The sequence below is a fragment of the Diabrotica virgifera genome, chromosome 6 (assembly GCF_917563875.1).
Source record: "Diabrotica virgifera virgifera chromosome 6, PGI_DIABVI_V3a".
In the NCBI taxonomy this organism is placed as follows: Eukaryota; Metazoa; Arthropoda; class Insecta; order Coleoptera; family Chrysomelidae; genus Diabrotica; species Diabrotica virgifera.
The window spans coordinates 98,736,951-98,760,297 of record NC_065448.1 but is presented as its reverse complement, the minus strand read 5'-3'; the positions used below and the strand labels follow the sequence as shown (position 1 = coordinate 98,760,297).

General features: G+C 34.1%; 1 protein-coding gene across 1 annotated transcript in view; it reads left to right on the top strand.

The window, feature by feature from the left end:
* The first annotated feature begins 8,172 nt into the window (after positions 1-8,172).
* Positions 8,173-23,347, top strand: part of LOC126885884 (puromycin-sensitive aminopeptidase) — a 191,242-nt gene continuing 176,067 nt past the window's right edge. Inside the window, exon 1 of the mRNA XM_050652678.1 lies at positions 8,173-8,677. Coding sequence (XP_050508635.1) covers positions 8,240-8,677 — 438 coding nt within the window. The 5' untranslated portion in view covers positions 8,173-8,239. The remainder of the gene's footprint in view (positions 8,678-23,347) is intronic.

Below are 23,347 nucleotides of genomic sequence, written 5' to 3'. Positions count from 1 at the left end.
ATAGTCCAGAGTCAAGTGTAACTCCAAGATCTTTTATGGATGTGACTGTTGTGATATTTATATCACCTATTTTGTATGTGAAAGAGATAGGACTTTTCGAACGCGTGAATGAAATGTGAAAACATTTGCAGGAGTTGAGAACCATGTCATTGTTGCTGCACCATTCATTCAACCGATTCAAATCGGACTGAAGCCTTAAACAGTCGAGTGGATTCCTAATGTGGCAGTGAAACTTAACATCGTCAGCAAATAAAAGAAATTTCGCATATTGGAAACAGTCTTTTATATCGTTAATAAAAACATTAAACAACAAAGGTCCAAGATGAGATCCCTGCGGTACGCCCGAAGGGACAACTATTTCGTAGGAAAAATAGCTGTAGAGCTTGACGATTTGTTTTCTGTCCAGAAGATATTCCCTAAGCCACAGCAGAAGTGAACCATGTATCCCTAATCGCTGCAATTTTTCTAATAGAATATTGTGATTAACTCTGTCGAAAGCCTTAGAGAAGTCGGTGTACAGGGCGTCCACCTGTAGTCCTTCGTCCAAGGCGTTCAGTAAGAAGTTAGTATATGTCAGCAAATTGAGTTCAGTTGACTTATGGCGCCTGAAACCAAACTGCTGTTCCAAAAGAACACCGTTCAAGGAGAGTGTAAGGAAATCGCAGACAAGTGATTCGAATAGTTTAGGAATAGAGTTTAGGATACTAATAGGTCTATAGTTGGACACAAGACTTTTGTCACCTGTTTTGTGTAAGGGCAATAGGAAACTGGTCTTCCAAACATTTGGAAAGCTTCCACTAGCTAAAGACTTGTTAAAGATGAGAAATAATGGCCGAGCCAAATTAAATGCACAGTACTTGAGCAAGCTTGATGGGATGCCATCAGGTCCCGGGCCTTTAGAAGGATTGAGGTTACACAATTTAGAGTAAATGTCAGAAATGGATAGTTTACATGATGATAGGTTTAAGGGTGAAGAAGTGATGTCTTCGGGGAAATCAACAACAACAGAGGAGTAAACTGATGAAAAAAAAACAGCAAATAAATTCGCAATATCTTTACCAGATGAACTAGTTTTACCGTTGTGAGATAACTCAGAAGGAATTCCATTTGATTTTCTTTTGTTATTGATAAAAGACCAAAACTTATTCAGACCGCCGGGAAGAGAGTTTTCAGTAGACAATGTAAAGTTTAAATAGTCACGCTTGGCAAGTATCTGGGACTGAGATCGGAGCTCTGAGAACTGTTTGTAAAGGTAACTGGTTTTTGGCAGCTTGGACTCTTTATATAAATTGTTGCTGAGGAAATTAGATATTTTGGCGAAATAAAAATTAAAATGCAACCGGAATAGGGGCCCCAGGTCCCAGCCCAGCTACTTTGTCTTAACCAATTTTCCCACATCTTGGTATGTGAAAGTAACCACATGGTACCACATTTTGAAAAGAAGGGTAAGGTTAAGATATAATGAGCACATTAGGATCAGTCCCACCGCCACTACACTGACCAGCTTCACTGACTGTGTTTGGCTCACATTGCAGTTGCTTAAGGTGCATTTACGTTTGCTTGGTAGTTCGCTTGGTTATTCCGTTATTCGTTCGCTATAAAGTAAGACCATTTACATTGTAGCGTATGAACGCATTCGTTGATGATCCGTCCACAATGTCATATACAGATGAAGATGTATTCATTAGCGCTGCTAATTTTATAATTATTGCAAGACATGCTGAAAAAAAAAAGAGAAAGAAGAGAGTGTGGTGTTCACACAGGAGGGAAAATGCGTTTTCAAGGGGTTAAATATCAAAACATTTTTCCGGACCGCCCTTCCGCTGGGGGTAGGGGGCCCCCAGGTTACGTTTGCCCCGGGGCCTCCAACATCGTAGTTACGGCCCTGCAAAAAAGTATTTACATTTTGAAATACTGCCCATCAGCTCTGATACCAAGATAAAAATATGAAATGTACAAAAAGGATGGATGATTAAAAGAAAAAATTACCCAAAAACTTTCCCAAATTTAATCAAATTTGTGATTTTTTATATCTAATCGTTGTTTCATTTTACTCAAGCATATTGTCTGAGTCTTTCTTTTTTCTCCTATACTCTTCCAAATCTTCTTCTCTACCTGTCTTCAGCCATTTCTTTCGAGCTAGATTTTTTTCCCTGGTTGCTGTTTCGCTGTCTTCGTTATACCATTCTTTTTGCCTTTTTATTTCTTTGTATCCAATTACTTTTTCTGCTACTATCGAAATGTGACCTTTTATTTCTTTCCACGTTTCTTCTATGTTATTAGGGTTCGTAACTTTTAAATTTGCTTTAAACTCTTTAGAATAATCTTTCTGAACAGTATCCGAATCTAGTTTTCCAATTTTTCTTTTCGTGTATTTTTGAAATTCTCCTCCACTTTTTTGAAATCAAAATATGATCGATTTGATTACCCTCAGTTGATCCTGGTATTAGCCACGTTACCTTATGTTCTTTTTTGTGTTTGAAGTGTGTGCTCATTATAAATGTGTCTGTTGCTGCTGCTAGGTTACAAAGCATTCTCCCATTAGTATTCGTAATTGTGTGGAGAGTTTCCTTACCAGCGACGTCCTTATATCTTCCTTTCCTATAATTGCGTTGAAATCACCTAGTAAAATTAATATGTCATTCTTGGGTATATTTTCATATATCTCTTCGAGTTTCTCGCAAAAATCGTTTTTGACTTTTTCTTTCGCATTCTCAGTGGAAGCATAAATATGCATTAATGAATGTTAAATTAGATTGCTTGTTCTTTATTCTGACATAAGATAATCTTCCACATATTGCTTTGAAATCTATCACCTTGTCCCTTAATTTACTGCTAATTAGGAAGACTGTACCATTATGTCCTTGTTTGGTATTTTCGGAATGAAACATTGTGTATTTGTTTTTTACTATTAATCCTTGATCTTTCCATCGAATTTCTTGTAAAGCTAAGATTTCGATCTTGTTCTTTTCCATCTCATTCGCGAGCTCTTCCATTTTCCCTGCTCTTAATAAAGTCTTAATGTTCCATGTTCCTATTCTTATCCTGTTAGTTTTTCTTTTACTTCTATTTTTTTTTGTTTTTTGTGTCTTATTATACTCCTTACAACCGTTTCCTTATTCATAGCCAATTTTCGTTCCTGTTTTTTATCATTTGCTGAATTATTTCCTAGTTTTTTGGAGTATTGTTTAGCTTTGTTATTTTTGCTATATTATCTTCTGTGCTTGGGCTTCCCATGGGAGATCTTTGACTAAATTTCGTAGCATTATTTTTGTTTTCCTGTACTCTACTGTCTTCTCCAATTGTTTTTCCAAGTGGACATATTTCTTTTGCCGGTTCGGGATAACGCCCGGTTTCATAATAAACTTAAAGTGAACATTAATTAAAGCACCTAAAGTTCACTTTAAAGTTGACATTTACCCATATGAATTGCATTGGTAAAGGTACCAACTTAAAATTTAAAGTCCACTTTAACTGATTATGCAACAGAGAGTAAGTAATTTAGAGGAAATTATAATATCTATTATGTATAACTATAATCTTCTTCCACATTTTGTGAAATATAGGGCATGTTGTGTATCCTTTTAAAAAGTTAGTTTACTGTTTACCCATATGAATTGCATTGGTAAAGGTACCAACTTAAAATTTAAAGTCCACTTTAACTGATTATGCAACAGAGAGTAAGAAATTTAGAGGAAATTATAGCTATTATGTATAACTATAATCTTCTTCCAAATTTTGTGAAATATAGGGCATGTTGTGTCCTTTTAAAAAGTTACTTTACTGTTTACTTTTGAAAGAAGTTTTATTTTGGTCCTCGATGGTAGGTATTGTTTGTTAAATAAATAAACTTATTTATCTTCTATGCTGTGAAATTCTTTCGAATGCGACCAATGCTGTTTCTTAATATTAATATTAATATTATGGTTAATTCGACTATGTTTATTCAGATTAAACTGGATTTAGATTAAAAGCTGGATTCAGATTAAACTAAAGGATTTATCACAAAGTAAACAGATCACAAATGTTTTAAAATACTCGAAGTAAGCAAGTAAGCAATTTACACCACCCACAACCACAACAAAAACTCCCGCTCTGTCAGTCTTAATCCTCTGATTACGAACACAGATATGACGTCAGTAGTTCTAACCAATAAAATCTTGGAATTCATAGCGATATTTAACGGATCGTGAAAAAGTTCACTGACTTGTCTTTACTGGCGCTCACGAGCAGTACCGGCGCTAGGGTATAAGGCGCCCGCCTGCAAAACTAGCATGGGCGCCCTTCGGTTTCTTTAAATTAGTATTTTGTAAGTATAATACCAGCAGAAAAAAAGCTCATTTTGGCGCCCACCAAACAGGGACGCCCGCCTGCATCGCATCCCTTGCAGGCCCGTTATCGCCGGCCCTGCTCACGAGCTTTTAAATTGAAATCCAGATTCCGTAATAAGGCTTTTCATTCACAGTCATTTGTTTAGAGCTTCTGTCATATGTTGTATAAACCGTGCATATTAATATTATACACGGATTATACGACATTTGACAGAAGCTCGAAACAAATGACAATCGATGAAAAGCCCTATTCGTTAAGCGTGATAAAGTGAGTACAAAGACATACATATTTGTTTCTTTGTAATTTTGTAATTACAGCTTCAATTTACCGTACACTTCTCGTAGACTCTGCCGATAAGGTAGAGTCGTGTTGGGGAAAAGTCGCACGTCCCTTTTAAATACCCCCTCTGCATACGAGGTCACAGCGGATTTGAGCGGATAGTCTGTTTTTAAACCAAGAGGAAGAGGAGTGATTCAAATTTTCTGCACCGTAAAGATTGTTTGTAATTGAACCAACCTCAGCTCAGGCTCCTCAGGTAAGTTTACTCCACTGTTATCAAATTTTGACACTAATCACATTTATACAATTTTGACACTATAGGACTTTTCATTCACAGTCATTTGTTTCGAGCTTCTGTCATGTGTCGTCTAATATTAAGATATCTACGTCATACGTCTTTGGTTTGTATCATTGGTATATACCAATAACGTATGACGTAGATCTATTAATATTAGACGACAAATGACAGAAGCTCAAAACAAATGACAATCGATGTGGAAGCCAAAAAAACGAAGTGGAAGTGACAATCGATGAAAAGCCCTATTGGCAGTTCATAGGTTTTTTTTTCTTTTACGGCCTCTGGGAACTGCGCTCATTTAGCCAGCAACACTTCTTGAAATCGACGCTTCACCATACACCAAGACCATTACGAATCCATCTTCCGAATCCATTACAAAAACAATCCAGGGTAGGTAAGGAAAAAAAACTTTTCGCACCTAGATCGTTCAGGGTGACTAATCACATACTAAGTAGGGATACGGGGTATTATTAATTTACACGACTAATTTTATAATCTAAAGTTTCAATTAATATTTATGGATTACCGTCAAAGGCCGATATGATCAACCAAAAAAGAAGATGTATTTGGTGATATTTGTAGTCACTTTCTTGGGGTGTGAATCTGTCTTTTTAATTTAGTTTACTCCTCTTGGTTTAAAAACAAAGCCACAGACAAAGCGTAGTGATTTAATGGCTTTTAAATAAATATGGTTTGAATTCGTGTGTTCCCTTTTTAAAATTCGCTCTAAATAATGAGAAATAATATCAGATGATTCCATATAAGTTTGGTTGTGTGTACATCTTTTCTTAATGTACATAATAAATTCAATTCGCAAAATTAAATTCCAACTATTTCCAACAGAGGGCGCTCAAAATTTCAAAGATGGACGACAACTCTAGGAAAACAATTCATTTGTAATTTGAATTCACATTCACAGTTCTAAACAAGGGCGGATCCAGGGAGGGGGCCAGGGGGCCATGGCCCCCTCCGAGAATTAAAAAAAAATAAATTTAAATATGTTTTCTGGACTAGAATTGAACAAAAACAGTAACGGAAGCTTTAAGAATGACATAGGATGTTTTATAAATCAAAATTTAGATAATTTTACAAAGTGCCAATTTTTAGAACGACCTTGGCAGCCATCAAAATCTTATCAATTCCCGTATTCTATACACACAAAGAATAAAAAAGAAATGAAGCGTTACTTGGATCACAAGAACTTAAAACAAAGGGGTTGGTGGGTGTTTTCGCACAGTTAAAAGGGATTGTTTTATAAGTATTGCGTTTTATTTATCTAATGAAAAATATGCTCACAATAAAGGGATGGCAGCCCAAAGCCTTGTCATGAAACCTTCAAAATCTTTCGCCAAATTCATGGGCAAAGACAAAGCCATACAATCTCATGAAAAAACATAATACCACAATGTTATGAGTGCGTTGAAGTTGAGGTGGGTTTTCTACAAAGTTATCGCAACCCGCAAAAGTCAGTCATTAGCCAAATAGACTCTCAAAGGTCTAAACAGATATAAGAAAATAAAGAAAGACTACGACTAATAGTAGAGTCTATAGTATTTTTAGGTCGACAAAATATTCCTCTAAGAGGCCATCATGATGATGGCCTTCTGCTTCTGGACGAAGATGCTGGACCTAGCAATGAGGAGTCCAGGGGCAATTGTCAAGGTTTAAAATCGCATCAGGAGATAAGCACCTATTAATCGACACCTATCCGCAGCAATATGCATTAGTAACATCAGTCAAAATCAATTGATAACATGTTGTGGTGAAGAAATAATTGAAAAAAATAATGAATCAGGTTCAAAATGCAAATTATTACTCTGTGATATTTGACGAAACGACCGACGTATCCCACATAGAACAGCTGTCTCTAAATTTGAAATACATACGCAATAACAACATTCGTGAAAACGTTGTCAAGTTCATCGATGCTTGGGCTTGACATAAAAACAATGAGTGAAAATCAAGAAAGAGGGGAAGAACAAGGCCTGACAGGAGAAGCATTCTGAAAAATAGTATTAAACTTGTTGAAAGAACTGCACTTATGGATCCGAAGAAACGTGGAGGGATCGGTACTGACTTAATAATACTTTAATAACGATAACTTTTGAATGTCTGTATGCAACTCAAAAGTGTGTGAAAAGTGCCTTAAAACTCACCATTGTAACCCTAATTTTTTAAAATTACTTTCTGGCCCCCCGGTACCCCTCCCCAAAAAAAGTTCATGGCCCCTCCCGAAAATCGGTCCTTGATCCGCCCTTGGTTCTAAAACGTTAAATTAAAATCATTTACAGGAGTGTTTTGCCAAAGTAGCCACTAAGTTTTGCAACTAAGACATCTTATAAGTTAAAGACGAATCAAAGTTATGTTTAATCTGTATGCATTCATTAAAATTTGATGCTAACTACTGATTTGTTTTTACCTTTTTTTCATAAAAAAAATCTGGCCACCCGATAATCACACAGCGTTCTAAAAATTATTAATCTATCTTAGGATTTCGAATTTTGTTTTTAATTTAATTAATAGGTGCACTACAGTTTATTTTACACCAATAGATAACAATTTTTAATTAAATAAAAACTGGAAACTTGGAAACTAAGTAGGTGAATTTATTTTATAATAATTGTGTTCTGGAAATTACGAAGTGGTCGGGATATTTTGCATAACAATATACATTCTATGTACAGAATATATACTACATTTTATTTATTTATTTAATTTTGCAGTCGCCTTAACATTAACTTACCTACTACGTTTAATACAAACGTTAAATTAACAAGATGTGTGATTTGACATTGGTTAATTTAGGTCATTACGTAGAGTATAATAGGAATGAATGCTGAGGAACACTGCAATAGTTTTTTTAAGTCGAAATTATTGTTAATTACAACATAAACTGACCGCAAATATGTACACAAATTAATGGCAAAGTCAATGTTTTCTTTTCTTTCTTGAGTTGATGCTTTTCAAATTCGCCACCAGGCGTCGCCCACTTTGCGGTTCCTCGCCAATAGGGCTTTTCATCGACTGTCATTTGTTTCGAGCTCCTGTCAAATGTCGTATAATCCGTATATAACATTAATATACATGGATTATACGACATGTGACAGAAGCTCGAAACAAATGACTGTGAATGAAAAGCCCTATTACGCCAATGCAATCCAGTTTTTAAAAACAGGAATCTACTACTTGGAGAATTATCGGTTGCCTGCATATTGGCGAATTGTCGCAAATTTCGTAAATAAAACTAATGTGCTTCTGTCATTTACACGATCTAACCTTCTCCAAAAATGTTTTCTTAAACTTAAAAGTCACCGCATATTTCCTATTTTAATGTCAAATAAAATAGTGACTTTAGCTTTCCGGACTGAAGCCAAAAAATTCTTAACCGTTTTACATAAACCGTTAGCTTACAACAGAAATAAAAATTGGTTCAGTAGAACTTCTAAAGTACCGTTACCGTTAGGAAAGGAAAGCAGAAACGTCCCTGGTTCAGTCCCCTTCAAAAACCGTCGCACCAATCTCCTGCGCTTGCCGCAATCGGTTGCTGTGTCAGTGGGGCGAAGTCAACATTATTGTTGTAGTGAGTGGTTAAGTTCTATAAGTTATAGTAAGAGACGTCTCTCAGTTCAGAAAACATCGAAAAATATGCCTGAAGGAAAACCTTTCGAAAGGTTGCCGCAAAATGTTAAACCTAAAAACTACCGCCTGTCCCTCGTGCCAGATCTTACAGCCCTGACTTTCCAAGGAAATGTTTCTATAGAAGTTGAGGTAGGTCCTTATTTACCATATGCCGGTTTTATTTATGAAGGGAATAATATAAATATTTAATACTTGAAGAAGAAGCAAGGAATATAGATTCTATATTCCTTGGTTAAGGCCTAAATGCCCATTAAATAATCCTTCAGAATTTGAATTTCAACAATTGGGGAACTAATCTCACTGGATTGAGTAATCCTAAAACTATATTTTTCTTAGGAATATTGATTTGTTAGTGCTCTATTTTTGTATTTCATTTTGCTCTATTTTTGTAAATAGATTTTATTTGACCTACAATACTGTACATAATACAATTTTTGTATCTACCTACTAACTTATGTTACTAGATATGCTACCAAGTCTTATTGGGAATTTTTCACCTTGCATTTTGATACAGTACAAAGTAAATACATCACTAAGTTATTTGCCATTTCAAATTTCAACAATTCAGAAATTTTGATACAGATTTTGGTTTTGACAGCCTTTAAAATGGTTCATGAATTTTACAACAGCGTTTGCTATCCAGCAAAGAATAAGTAGCTTCACTTTATGTGACTTATATATTTAATATAGCTCAACAGGCCTTAAAGGCCCATGGCTTGGAATTTCTCCACAGTTTTTCTCCATTTTCTCCTGTCTATGGCCGCAGTTCTCCAATTTGATATCCCAATTGTTTCCAGGTCTTCTTTACATGTTTTTAGCCACTTTTTCCTGGGTCATCCTCTTCTCCTCTTTCCTTCCCCTCTCAGCAGCAAGTCCCTTGCCCACCTTCCGTCAGCCATTCTCGGAAGATAGTATGTGATAATATGTGACTTACATACTGTAATACTATATGCTACTGCAAACCAAATAGGTTACTGTTTATTTATTTGATTTGCTTGAAAAGTTTGAATAGGTATATTAAAATCTGTTTTTTTTTGTAGTACCACTTCTGAATAGGTCTCTCCCAATTGCTTAAATCTTTCTCTAACTCGCTCCAATCTAATCCACTGTTTACCTGCCACTGCACTTATGTCAGCTATGAATCTCAAATTCAAATTCAAAATATCTTTTATTAAAAAAATTGTAAACAACACACTTATTGCAAATTGTCACAATTGAATAATAAGTGTCTAATATACATACAAAATTACAATTACAACTACTATGAGTTAAAAGTTAAAATGTGTGATTTAAAAACTCATACACAGAATATGGTTCTAAATCCAATAAAATGCTTTTTATTTCAGTTCTGAATATATTAAAATTCTGTTGCAATTTAATTCTAACAGGTAATTTGTTGAAAAATTTTATACACGAATATGTAGGTCCTCTCTCTGTTGTGACTAGCCTCTGTATAGGAAAATTGCGCCCTACATACCTAGTGGGTATGCTGTGTTTTGGCTCAGAATGTGTAAACCTATCCCTATTCTTGAACAGGAACAGTAAACACTCATATACATATACATATAAAGCCCTGCCACTGTTAATAATTTTATCTCCTTAAATTTTCCCCTACAGGTCCTTCGAGCTTTTATCTTGAGCATTGTTCTTATTGCTCTCTTCTGAGCAATGAATACTCTATCAACATCAGTTCCTCTGCCCCAGAAAATAATACCATATCTGAAAACTGACTAGATGTTTGCAAAATAAACTGTCTTAAGAGGCTACAGTAGCGATCAACAGGTATAGTCCGTCCGCTATAACTTTTCCCATCCGGTACGATTCATTTTCAATCAAGTTAAGTCAAAGCAGAAAGTGAAACGTACGCCGATATGTTTAGTATATAGTATACAGTATACAAAATGTATATACACATTGACGTTCGTTTCAATTTATGTTTTGACTTAATTTGATTGAAAATTAATCGTACCGCATGGGAAAAGTTATACCAAATGGACTATAGCAACAAACACGTTCCAAGATTGCGGCTCTAATTTTGAATATTTTGTCGAGATATTTGGCACACATATTCGTAATATAATAAAGAATGGCGTTACAGAGCCCAATTTCAGAAATATGTTAGTACGTGGAAATTACACTATAACTAAATAAAATATTGAAAAAAGGAGCCTGTACTGCCATTAAGAAGAAAAAAAAAACTTTCTTCAAATAAACTTTTTTATCCCATGCCTAGATTTTGTGTAATCTTGGAACTACTAAATTTTTTTATTTCTAACAAAAGCTCGAACATATAACTAAATAACTAATTAGGCAACATAGAGAAATTATCACTGTCATTTTGACAAACCTGCGTCAGATTTTCTATAATCTGTTCTGTCATCTTTATCGATATCTGTTCAGTGCAGTAGTGTGTTAATTTAAGAATTCGTTTTTGTTGTTTCATAGGAAAGTGGTGTTTATTGATAGTTAATTTATTATATATTTGTTGTTGTATAAGTTGTTGGCCTCTTTGAAAGAATAGATTGTTGTTAATTGTGAGTTTTAGTTATATGTAGGTAGGTAAGTATATTTTACTTAAAAATATTTTGAATTCTAATGCGAGTATATAAAGTTTTAGGAGGATTTTTTATTCTAAAAATATTATCAATAGTTTAACAAAATGGAAAAAATAAATCAAACGAAAAATAAAGTGAAACCTTCCAAGAAAAAGTCCATTAAAAACCGTGCCAAAATTATGCGAAAATCAAAATTTGTTTCGCTTCACAACAAAAAAATATTTATTATTGTTTTATTATTAGATATTCCATGCAAATACCTTTCTAAATACCTATCTTAACTTAAAATTTTCACCCATTTTGGTTTATTTTTATAAATATCTATTTATTAATAATAAAATCGTTTTCTATTACTTTCATTTAGCGCGACTATGATATTGTCAAAATATTAATCTTAGATAATGTCAAAGATTACCACTGTTGCCAAAGTTTATGATACTATCTCCCGAAGTTATATTTTGTTGCTACCTGTTGATCGCTACTGTTTACTGTTAAGCTATATTTCAAAGTTTCAAATCTGTCTGATTGTCTAAGGGTCCAGGAAGACTTGACTTCTCTATACAATTGTTCTCTTTTTAATTGTCTTCAGTTGAATAAAGATAAGTGTTTTGTTATATCCTTTAGCAAATCTAAAAATAATGTTGTGTTTGACTATCACATTAATACAAGTCTTCTATCAAGATTGACTGAAATAAGAGATTTGGGGGTGTTATTTGACAGTTCCTTGTCATTTATCCCACACATTAACAAATAAAGCATACCGTATTGTAGGTTTTATCACAAGAAACTCTCGAGATCTTTCCGTACCCACATATAGAATGTTATATTTTACTTTCGTCCGTAGCATCCTGTCTTATGCTTCTATAGTATAACTAATACTTAGTTTAGTATTTGTGTTATGGTTAGGATACTTTATTTTTGTTAAATTTTTGTAAAATGGGGACATCCCGTAATAAATAAATAAATAAATCGTCAGTTGATAAGAAAAAAATCAACATCCCGTATCTCGGAAACGAAACATTTGCGGACATATGTGTATAAAGCAAACGGTCATTATTTTTTCATGTAGAATTACCCCTTAAAGTTTATCGCACTTATTTAGAAACACTCTATTGATGAAGAACAGGGCTAGATGTTAACGTACCTAACTTTTTTTATTATCCAACAGAAGCAAATGAATCAAAAAAGGAAATGTTAAGAAAGTCTAAGACTACAATTGAGTTTTAATTTGAATATTTTATATGCTAGAATATTCCACAGGGTGTTCCGAACTTTAAGGAAAAAACACAGTATGATTGTTATACCCGGTATAAAATAACATTTACCTGTCTAGCAACATTACAACGACATTCGTAAATAATAAAGCTATATCGTACTTAAAAAATCACTCAAATTGGACAAATGGTTTAGGAAATTCGAGTCATCAAACATGTCCCATTTTTAAGGTGTTCCTTTAATTTTGCCGGTGTGTGTATGTATAAATATCGCTGAGTAAATCGAGTTTACTTCAGAGTTCATACGAAAGGTAAAACAGCTGCTTCCTTCATATTTTAAAATTAAAAATTTGTTTAAGGTATTTACGCATGTTCCGCGCCGGAAATGCAGGTCAACCAAGGCTATGTCGACAATAGTGCTTTAAACTATTGATTGACATCGGGAAAGACGTTCCCTGAAACAGAAGATTCCTTACTCATTCGCCATTCAGAATCATGTTATATCAATCAAAAGTTAACTAAAATATATCGTCAAAAACACAAAACGCTAAATGTCAGTTGTCATGTCCAAAAAACCATCCCAATATCTATCCGGGACTGTCAGACATTTGCTATAACTGAATATACGGAACGGCGGCATGACTCGGCAGGAAAGATCCTTCCTTAAGCTATAGGTAACAAACTGGGATTTCTCCAAGCCAACCATATTCCACATTATCAATATGTTCCTGAAAGTATCGTTGATAATGGCAACTACAAGCTAGATTGGAACTGCACTTTGCTCACAGAATACAGAGCAACAACCAGTGGCTCATCATAAACCAGATCCCATACTAATTAATAGTTAACTAGACACAAAGCAAATTGTTCTGGCGATACCTAAAGTGTAAAACGCACACTAAAAGATCGCCAAGTACAGATATCTAGAAATACAAATAAGGAGAATGGAACGGACCCAGTCAGTCCTATTATTCTCTCTACTATCGGTTTTATCTCGAAAGACTTTCTAGAAAACATAAAACAACTGGTTTTTATAAGACCATGCAGAAAGCTGTAGGTACTATCTTCGACATCCAGATGCGCACGAAACTTTTTGGGGGATGCTTCAACATACCACGTTACCTTGAGGGCTTGATAACATGGAAAGAGTCTCACCAGAGCTCAATTTTTTTGATACCATAGGTTTCTGAGATGAGTGAATTTTCACTTTATAGGGAGTGTGACCCATATGGCTTCAATCGGAATATGTTTATGTAGCAGAACTGAAAAAAGGAAAAAGGAGACCCTGTTAAAATTCTGGAAAGATAAGTTTTATAAGAACGATAATGAGACAAAAAATATTAATGACAATGAATATTTATTGAAATAACAAGGAACAAGGACACGGATGACCTAATCGAAGTGGATGTACATGAACAAAAAATAAAGCAAACAAAAAATATACAAATACCTGCGAACATATAGATAATATAGCCCAGTAAATGAACGGGAAATTCGGCGATACCGTGTAATTTTCAGGGGCAGCTTCGAATTGCATGAAAATTTGGATTTAGGTTCTACTTACCCTCCACTTCAAAGTTGAAATTGTGCCGTTGGTTGCTTTTACTTGGGGGGTGACAGTCACCCCTTCTCGGGGGTGAATAAACATATGTTCAAGATAAGACCGGAAATGGATAAATTGACTGATTTTAAGCAACTTTTGTACTATAGAGTTTTTACAGTCAATACTTTTCAAGTTATTTGCCATTGAAAATGTTGATTTTTCCACAAAAAACTACGTTTTCAGGCGTTTTTTCGCAAATAACTCAAAAAGTAAATATTTTATCGAAAAAAATATTCTTAGCAAAAGTGTAGCTTATAAAAGACCCAAAAAATGGTGTATCAGTAAAGTCTATCAATCAAATAAAAACAAAGTTGTAGCTCATGAAAAATACGTTCCTATTCGTCTAATTCCAAATCGAATATTTCAAGGTGAAATCACCGAAAAATTAAGCACTTTTCGGGATAAACCCATTTAAACTTTTTTAAAGTGTTTATAAAAACCTTTGTTTTAATTGTTAACAAAAGTTTTACCATTAAAAATAAGCGAGTTACGCTCAAAAGAAAGTTGGCCCTCTTTTTTTTTGTAAAAAATCATGAAAATCTCGCCGTGTTTAGCTCTCCAAATGAAATTAATCGCTACCGCTTTACAAGCAATTTACTTACCTGTCTATTTTTTATATGATCTGTCAGTCTCACCGGTTTAAAGTGTTTATTTTTGAAAGGGTTATAATTGAGAAAGCTTGAATGGGTCACTAATCACGATTGTATGCAAATTTTGAACAGCCATATCTTAACCAATTTTTGTCTTACGGAAAAACAAAATGAAACTAGCATATTTATAATAGCAAAACCTACATTTTTTACTCTTTAAGATTTTTCTTATCACTAATACTTTTTAAGTTATTTAGAAAAAAGGAAATTTTTCAAAAATTTTTAGAATTTTTTTACTATAACACCAAATGTTTTCAAAAATAAGCACTTCAAACCAATCAAACTTACAGATCATATAAACAATACACATACAGTTAAAATATATAAAGCCAAACGATTAATTTCATTTAGGGTGCTAAATAGAGGGAGGTATTCACGATTTTTTTTTACCAAAAAAAGGGGCCAACTTTTTTTTCAGTGTAACTCGTTTATTTTTGATGCTGTAAACTTTTGTAAAAAACAAATAATAAGTTTTTTTTCGATACTTTAATAATGTTAATATAATAAGGTTTTCCCGAAAAACGCTTCTTTCTTCGTTGATTTCTCGTTGAATTATTCGATTTGGAATTAGACGAATAAGAACGTATTTTTCTTGAGCTACAACTTTGCTTCTACTCAATTTGTAGATTTTACTGGTACACCATTTTTTTTTCGTTTTTTTATAGGCTCCACTTTTGCTAAAAATATTTTTTCGATAAAATATTTATAGTGTAGGAAACAAAGGTTCAACCTTGCAAAATGGACACAAGTCCGGTTTTATTTTTTTTCTGGTATATCAAGGGGTGCTTACTATAAGACTAACTTTTTCTGAAAAAAATTCGCCCCGGAACCCCCCTTTTCACCCCTTTAAAGGGGGTAATTTGTGGTTTTTTCAGAACGTAGCCCTTCCTGTACCTTTTACAAAAAATTTCATTTATAGAAATATGAAGAGGACTATATTTTCTACGATTTATTTCCCGACAGCATATGTCTATCATCCACCGTTTAGCGGGGGTGGCGCCCCAAAATTGACAAGTTTTTAAAAAAGATGTTTTTAAAAAAAATATGTTTTTCCCTAACTGTAACGAAAATTAAGAAGAAATCCTGCGGCAATTATTCACAAATAATTGGTTGACTTTTTGGTATAGGTTTCACTTAAGGGTAATTGCCCTTTTTTTAATTACAGATTGTTACATTTTAAAAAACCCCTTTTTATACCATCTGAACCATTTATGCTAGAGTAAAAAGACTTTCAGCGATTACCCATGTACTGGTGCTATTTACAAATTTGTATAATGCACCTCCATTTTTTCCCGGAACCACCCCAAAAAAAGAAGAATTAATAAATAAAGTGATTTTCTTGGAATCCTTCACACACAATGCCCTTTATTAATATGCTTCATATATCATTTTGTGCACGTTATTATTACCCATGCATGGACACCAAAAGCGATTTCCTAGTGCAACCCTTGCAGCAAAAAAAAAATAAAATGGGTGGTTGAAATTTTTTTTTGTTTTTTTGCTTTTTGATCCATATGGGCATATGCTTCATCAATAGTGCTTTTCAAAAATATATATGGTTATTGCAACATCTCTGCGGAAACCACCCCTTGAAAATATACTGCAGAAACTACCCCTATCTTTTGGCGAGCATGTTTTTACGATTTTCTCATTACCTATGCATTCTTTTTAAACAAAACTTATGCAAGGTTAAAGACCACTATCTACTCTAAACATTAGCTCCCATTTATTTTTTTCGTATAAGCAACCGTTACGGCACAGTGGCGCCGTAAACCTCGTATATGCTTTGGCGGGTTCCAGTTTTTGTTTTTTTTTTTCGTCATCTGTTCGTTTTATTGATAAAGTACTTATGTAAAATAAAACAACACAGTGTAACCTACAAATTATGACTTATGCACATTTTACAATCTTTGCGCCCCAAAGCCACAGTGATGGCCCAAAATCAATTTTTGCATATTTTCGCCACCTACACGCATTTTATTGCATTAATGCTACCTTAATAGCACAATATTTAACCTTAGGTGGTCGCTAAGCAGTGGCGGATCCAGGGAGCGCTGATGGGGGTGATCACCTCCCCCCTCTCAAACCAAGTGATATTATATTCAAAGATTATAAAAATATTGTTTTATTTTTATAGAAATTTAGCCAATTGGCACCCCCTCTTACCGATGCTGGATCCTCCATTGTCGGTAAAGCATAAAAAGTATGCCATTCTTATAAAAATAATAATATAATATAAGTATTTCTATAAAAATAAATGAATATTTTTATAATCTTTGAATATAATATCACTTGGTTTGAGAGGGGGGGGAGGTGATCACCCCATCTCCCCTCCCTGGATCCGCCACTACTTAGCGACACCTTAAGGGTAAATATTGTGCTATTAAGGTAGCATTAATGCAATAAAATGCGTGTAGGTGGCGAAAATGTGCAAAAATTGATTTTGTGCCACCACTGTGGCTTTGGGGCGCTAAGATTGTAAAATGTGAATAGGTCATAATTTGTAGGTTACAATGTGTTGTTTTATTTTACATAAGTACTTTATCAATAAAACGAACAGATGACGAAAAAAAAACAAAAATTGGAGCCCGCCAAAGCATATATGAGGTTTACGGCGCCATTGTGCCGTAACGGTTGCTTATACGAAAAAAATGAATAGGACCTAATTTTTAGAGTAAATAGTGGTCTTTAACCTTGTATAAGTTTTGTTTAAAAAGAATGCATAGGTAATGAGAAAATCGTAAAAACATCCTCGCCAAGGGATAGGGGTAGTTTCTGCAGTATATTTTCAATGATAGGGGTGGTTTCCGCAGGGATGTTGCAATAACCATATATATATTTTTGAAAAGCACTATTGATGAAGCATATACCCACATGGATCAAAAAGTAAAAAACAAAAAAAAATTTCAACCCCCCAATTTATTTATTTATTTTTTTTTTTTTGGCTACAGGGGTTGCACTAGGAAATCGCTTTTAGTGTCCATACATGGGTAATAATAACGTGCACAAAATGATATATGAAGCATATTAATAAAGGGCATTGTGTGTGAAGGATTCCAAGAAAATCACTTTATTTATTAATTCTTCTTTTTTTTTTTGGGTGGTTCCGGGGAAAAGTCTTTTCACTCTAGCATAAACTATTCAGATGGTATAAAAAGGGGTTTTTTAAAATGTAACACCCTGTATTTAAAAAAAAGGGCAATTACCGTTAAGTGAAGCGTATACCAAAAAATCAATCAATTATTTGTGAATAATTTCCGTAGGATTTCTTCTTAATTTTCGTTACAGTTAGGGAAAAATATATATTTTTTAAAAACATCTTTTTAAAAACTTGTCAACTTTGGGGCGCCACCCATGCTAAACGGTGGATGATAGACAGATGCTGTCGGAAAATAAATCGTAGAAAATATAGTCCTCTTCATATTTCTAAAAAAGAAATTTTTTGTAAAAGGTACAGGAAGGGCTACGTTCCGCAAAAACCACAAATTACCCCCTTTAAAGGGGTGAAAAGGGGGTTCCGGGGCGAAATTTTTTCAGAAAAAGTTAGTCTTATAATAAGCACCCCTTGATATAACGAAAAGAAAATAAAACCGGACTTGTGTCCATTTTGCAAGGTTCAACCTCTGTTTCCTACACTATTACTTTTTGAGTTATTTGGGAAAAACGGTCTAAAAACGTAGTTTTTTGTCGAAAAATCAACATTTTAAATCGCGAATAACTCGAAAAGTATTGACTTACGCAAAAAACTTTATAGAACAAAAGGTTCTTAAAATAAGTCAATTTATCCATTTCCGGCCTTATTTTAAACACGCGTTTGTCACCCCCCGAGAAAGGGTAAATGTCACCCCCCCCCCCCCCAAGTAAAAGCAACCAACGGCACAAATTCAACTTTGAAGTGGAGGGTAAGTAGAACATAAATCCAAATTTTCATGCAATTCGGAGTTGCCCCTGGAAATTACACTCCAAAACGGTCATTTATTGGGCTAATAGAGGTAGCATTGAAGACGATCTAAACAACATACTAGAGAGTACAGGGAACTAGTAGGCAGGAACTAAATAGGGGATTCCTCAACAACAAAGAAATATGACATATGAAACAATACGACAGAAGAACAATAATGAAACAGAAGATGACAATATGAAACAATATATAGGCCAACGTTGACATACGGAGCAAAAAAATAGATTTTAAACAGAAGACATCACAGTAGGATACAAGCAGCAGAGATGAAATACTTCAAAAAACGATAGGGGCAAGAAGGACAGGCATACTCAAAAATGAAGAAATACGAGACACACTTAAAATGACACCGTTACTTGACACAATAAAAGAGAAAAATTAGCATGGTTCGGTCATATAACACGAATGGACAGTAAGGGGCAAGTGAAAAGAGTGGAACAGTGATATAGCAGAGAGAGAGAGAGAGAGAGAGAGAGAGAGAGAGAGAGAGAGAGAGAGAGAGAGAGAGAGAGAGAACTTGAGGATTGTATGAGTTTTAGCCTATTAGCTTAGCTTAAAGTGTAATAGCTTAAAAATTAAAAAAAAAATATGTCTGCAGATGCAGTGTTTTATCAGTACCGAACAACCTGAAAGTCGGTAGTGTCGGTACACATATGCGAGCCGAACTGCTTGAGAACGCTATCTTCGTACAATTTGTACGGCAGGGCACACCGCATGCGAGCTGTTCGTTCGTCGCTCGTCACGAACCACACCACGGCCTGTCGGTTTTTGGGACAAACACAAAGGATATTCGCAGTTCAATTTGGACGGTTGTTTACCGTTTTGATTTGATTTGCACATAAACAATTACATGCTATTTCCTCAATACTTGTGATTATACATGATAGGTACATCTTCATTTTTACGTTCCCCTCCTCTCGGTGGTTGGATATCATCAACGCTATTCTAATTTTGTTTATAGTTGTGCAGCGGATCCATTCCCTTAAGTTTTCAATATGATATATGAAATCAGAAGTAACTGAATAAAGATGTCTTGAATGAAAATTGTCAATGGGCCTACTACGGTTCAAAACTAAATTCTTTACCTGTCTTAGAATATTTAAAAGTACCGTTAAACTTTCAATCCGATTTGTTATCCATTCATGTCGAAATAGAAAGAAACAACCACAACGAAATTGTGGGTTTAAAGCCTCATGTTTTGATAAAGAATATGGGGTATAATTAATCTTAAATCCCGTTAGGGATCATAATCTTCGGAACGCGTGGTAAAATCTTTAGTTAGGTTGCCAGGTAAAATGTTTATATCATAAGTGATAGGCCTGGATTCCGCGTACCAAATAAAAGATTTTTAATAGCAAGCTGAAAATTTGGTCATAGTTTAACGGTGTCGAGTCAGACAAACTTTGAAGTATGGGAACAATAGAACAGGGGAAGTTTTAATATTGTATAACGTGATAGACGTGTCATCCTGACAAGTTTATGATTGTGAAAAGTAGCAGGCTGTTTTTAAGTTTATTCAATAGCCAACGTTATACCGGGTGTCCACTTATTTTTTCCCCCATTTTAACTGCCTATAACTTCTAAACGGCTTAAGAATAACTTCTAAACGGCTTAAGATAAAAATATGCGGTTTTCGATGAAATGTTTTATTTTAGTAAAAGTTTTGTCTGAATGGATTGAATTTTTTATATCGCTTTCAAATACGAAAAGAAAAATGGCGGATTTTTGAAAAAAACGTTGTTGACTTTTTTTAATGGAACACCCAGTATATTTTTTTGTAAATTGAAAGAAAGGTCATTCACCTATCCAGCGATATAAAGTTTTTTAAAATCGGTTGTCAAATCACTGAGTAATTAATTTTTAAAATGAGCGGTGCAACGTGGATATCACATACCTAAATAACATAACTATAGTCCAGAAAGCCACTGCGCATCCGCTAGGAAAAATATTCTAATTCGGATTTTTTGCGCAATCTTACTCAAAAAGGACTCCTTTTAACAAATTTGCATGTTGCCAGGACCAAAAGGTGGTCAAAAATTTTTTAACCTTTTTTTTTTGTTTTTTTCCTAAAATTATTTTTTTTGCATGGAAAAAAGTTTTTTAAGGTTTTTTGGATCATTCCAAACAGAAAAGGTCTTTAGTGACTTTTCTCTAAAAATGATAGTTTTTGACATATAAGCGATTAAAAATTGAAAAATTGCGAAATCGGCCATTTTTAACCCTCAAAAACTATGTGAAAAACTGAAAATTTTAATGTTGCCAAGGTAGGTGGATATTCTTTAAACATCGATTGATGAAATTTCGAACAGTCTTTTGCAATACAGTATTCAAAACTCCTTTGTTTATTAATTGCTACTCAAGCGTGCGCGACACTATTTTCCACCGACAATATGGTGCAAATGAAAGGAATAAATTCGTTATTTCGTAAACCGGCGACTTTAAGGAAAAATCCCGAAACAGGTCGATTTTTATTTTTAAGTTATGATATTCTGGCATATATGGTATACTAGTGACGTCATCCGTCTGGGCGTGATGACGTAATCGATGATTTTTTTAAATGAGAATAGGGGTCGTGTGGTAGCTCATTTGAAAGGTTCTTCAATTCTCTATTCAGTAATGTAAACATTTAAATAATTATTTACACAGGGTGTCCTTCTACTTCTTTTTTTGTCAAATAATTTAATTTAATAAAAATTTTTTGGGCGCCCCGTGTAAATATTTATGTAAATGTTTTTATTACTAAATAGAGAATTGAAGAACCTTTCAAATGAGCTAGCACAGGACCCCTATTCTCGTTTAAAAAAATCATCGATTACGTCATCACGTCCAGATGGATGACGTCACTAGTATACCATATATGCCACAATATTATAACTTAAAAATAAAAATCGACCTGTTTCGGGATTTTTCCTTAAAGGCGCCGGTTTACGAAATAACGAATTTATTCCTTTCATTTGCACCATACTGTCGGTGGAAAATAGTGTCGCGCACGCTTGATTAGCAATTAAAAAACAAAGGAGTTTTGAATATTTTATTGCAAAAAACTCTTCGGGATTTCATCAATCGATGTTTAAAGAATATCTGCCTACCTTGGGAACATTCAAATTTTCAGTTTTTCACATAGTTTTTGAGAGTTAAAAATGGCCGGTTTCGCAATTTTTCAATTTTTAATCGCTTATATGTCAAAAACTATCATTTTTAGAGAAAAGTCACTAAAAACCTTTTCTGTTTGGAATGATCCAAAAAACCTAAAAAAACTTTTTTCCAGACAAAAAAAATAATTTTAGGAAAAAAACAAAAAAAAACGTTTTAAAAATTTTTGACCACCTTTTGGTCCTGGCAACATGCAAATTTGTTAAAAGGAGTTCTTTTTGAGTAAGATTGTGCAAAAATTCCGAATTAGAATATTTTTCCTAGCGGATGCGCAGTGGCTTTCTTGACTACTAAGCAAAATGATATTATGTTATGTGATTTCCACATTGCATCTTTCATTTTAAAAATTATTTGCTCAGTAATTTGACAACCGATTTTAAAAAATTTAATATCGCTGGATAGGTAAATGACCGTTTTTTCAAGCTACAAAAAATATACTGGGTGTTTCAATAAAAAAAGTCAACAACGTTATTTTTTTTCAAAAATCCGCCATTTTTTATTTAAAAACGACATAAAAAATGGTCATTTACCTAAAAACTTGGAAAAACGGTCATTTCCCTATCCAACGATATAAATTTTTTTAAAATGGGTGGTCAGATGACTGAGTAATTAATTTTTAAAATGAGAGATGCAATGTGGAAATCACGTAACATAATATTAATTTGCTTAGTTATGTTATTTAGGTATATGACATCCACGTTGCACCTCTCATTTTAAAAATTAATTACTCAGTGATTTGACAACCGATTTTGAAAAACTTTATATCGCTGGATAGGTGAATGACCTTTCTTTCAATTTACAAAAAAATATACTGGGTGTTCCATTAAAAAAAGTCAACAACGTTTTTTTCAAAAATCCACCATTTTTCTTTTCGTATTTAAAAGCGATATAAAAAATTCAGTCCATTCAGACAAAACTTTTACTAAAATAAAACATTTCAGCGAAAACCGCATATTTCTATCTTGAGCCGTTTAGATGTTATAGGCAGTTAAAATGGGGGAAAATATAAGTGGACACCCGGTATAATAAACGAAAAAATATTTGTCCGAAAAAAATGTTAGGTATTTTAACCAGTCCGACACGTAGAACATGTCAAATTACAGGAATTAATCGGTGGGCTGAAAAGTTCGTAGGCTAACATAGAAAGAATTTTTTTGATAAAATTTGATTTTATTATTCAGTACAGTTATCTGCGAACACGGTACAACGATTATAGCGGTCATACAACTTTTCAATATCATTTTTATAGTTTTGATCGCGCTGTACGTCCTGGGTATACCCAGAGGGAGAACGCCTGCGCATTACAAAATCGAGCGTTCGCGGAGTTCAAATCTTTCCCTCTGAACACCCTCCAGATTTTTAATTCGGTATTCGCGCAGTACAGAAAAAAGATCCTGAACGTGTCCGGGATACGCTCTCGACGTTCGAGGATTTTGTTCACAGCACAACCCCACAGGGTTGTGTGGGGGTGTGCTGTGGATTTTGTTTCGGATTTTAAGTTCGCACAGGCGCACAAAATATTTGGGAAGAATTTCTTGACATTATGTTCTTACTCCTTCCAATTCTTAACCTAAAATATTGTTTTTTAAACAACTTGTAGATGTAGATTCTGGTTTTTAAAGTTTTAAAATTATGTAAAGTGTTGTATCATTTAAATATTCTT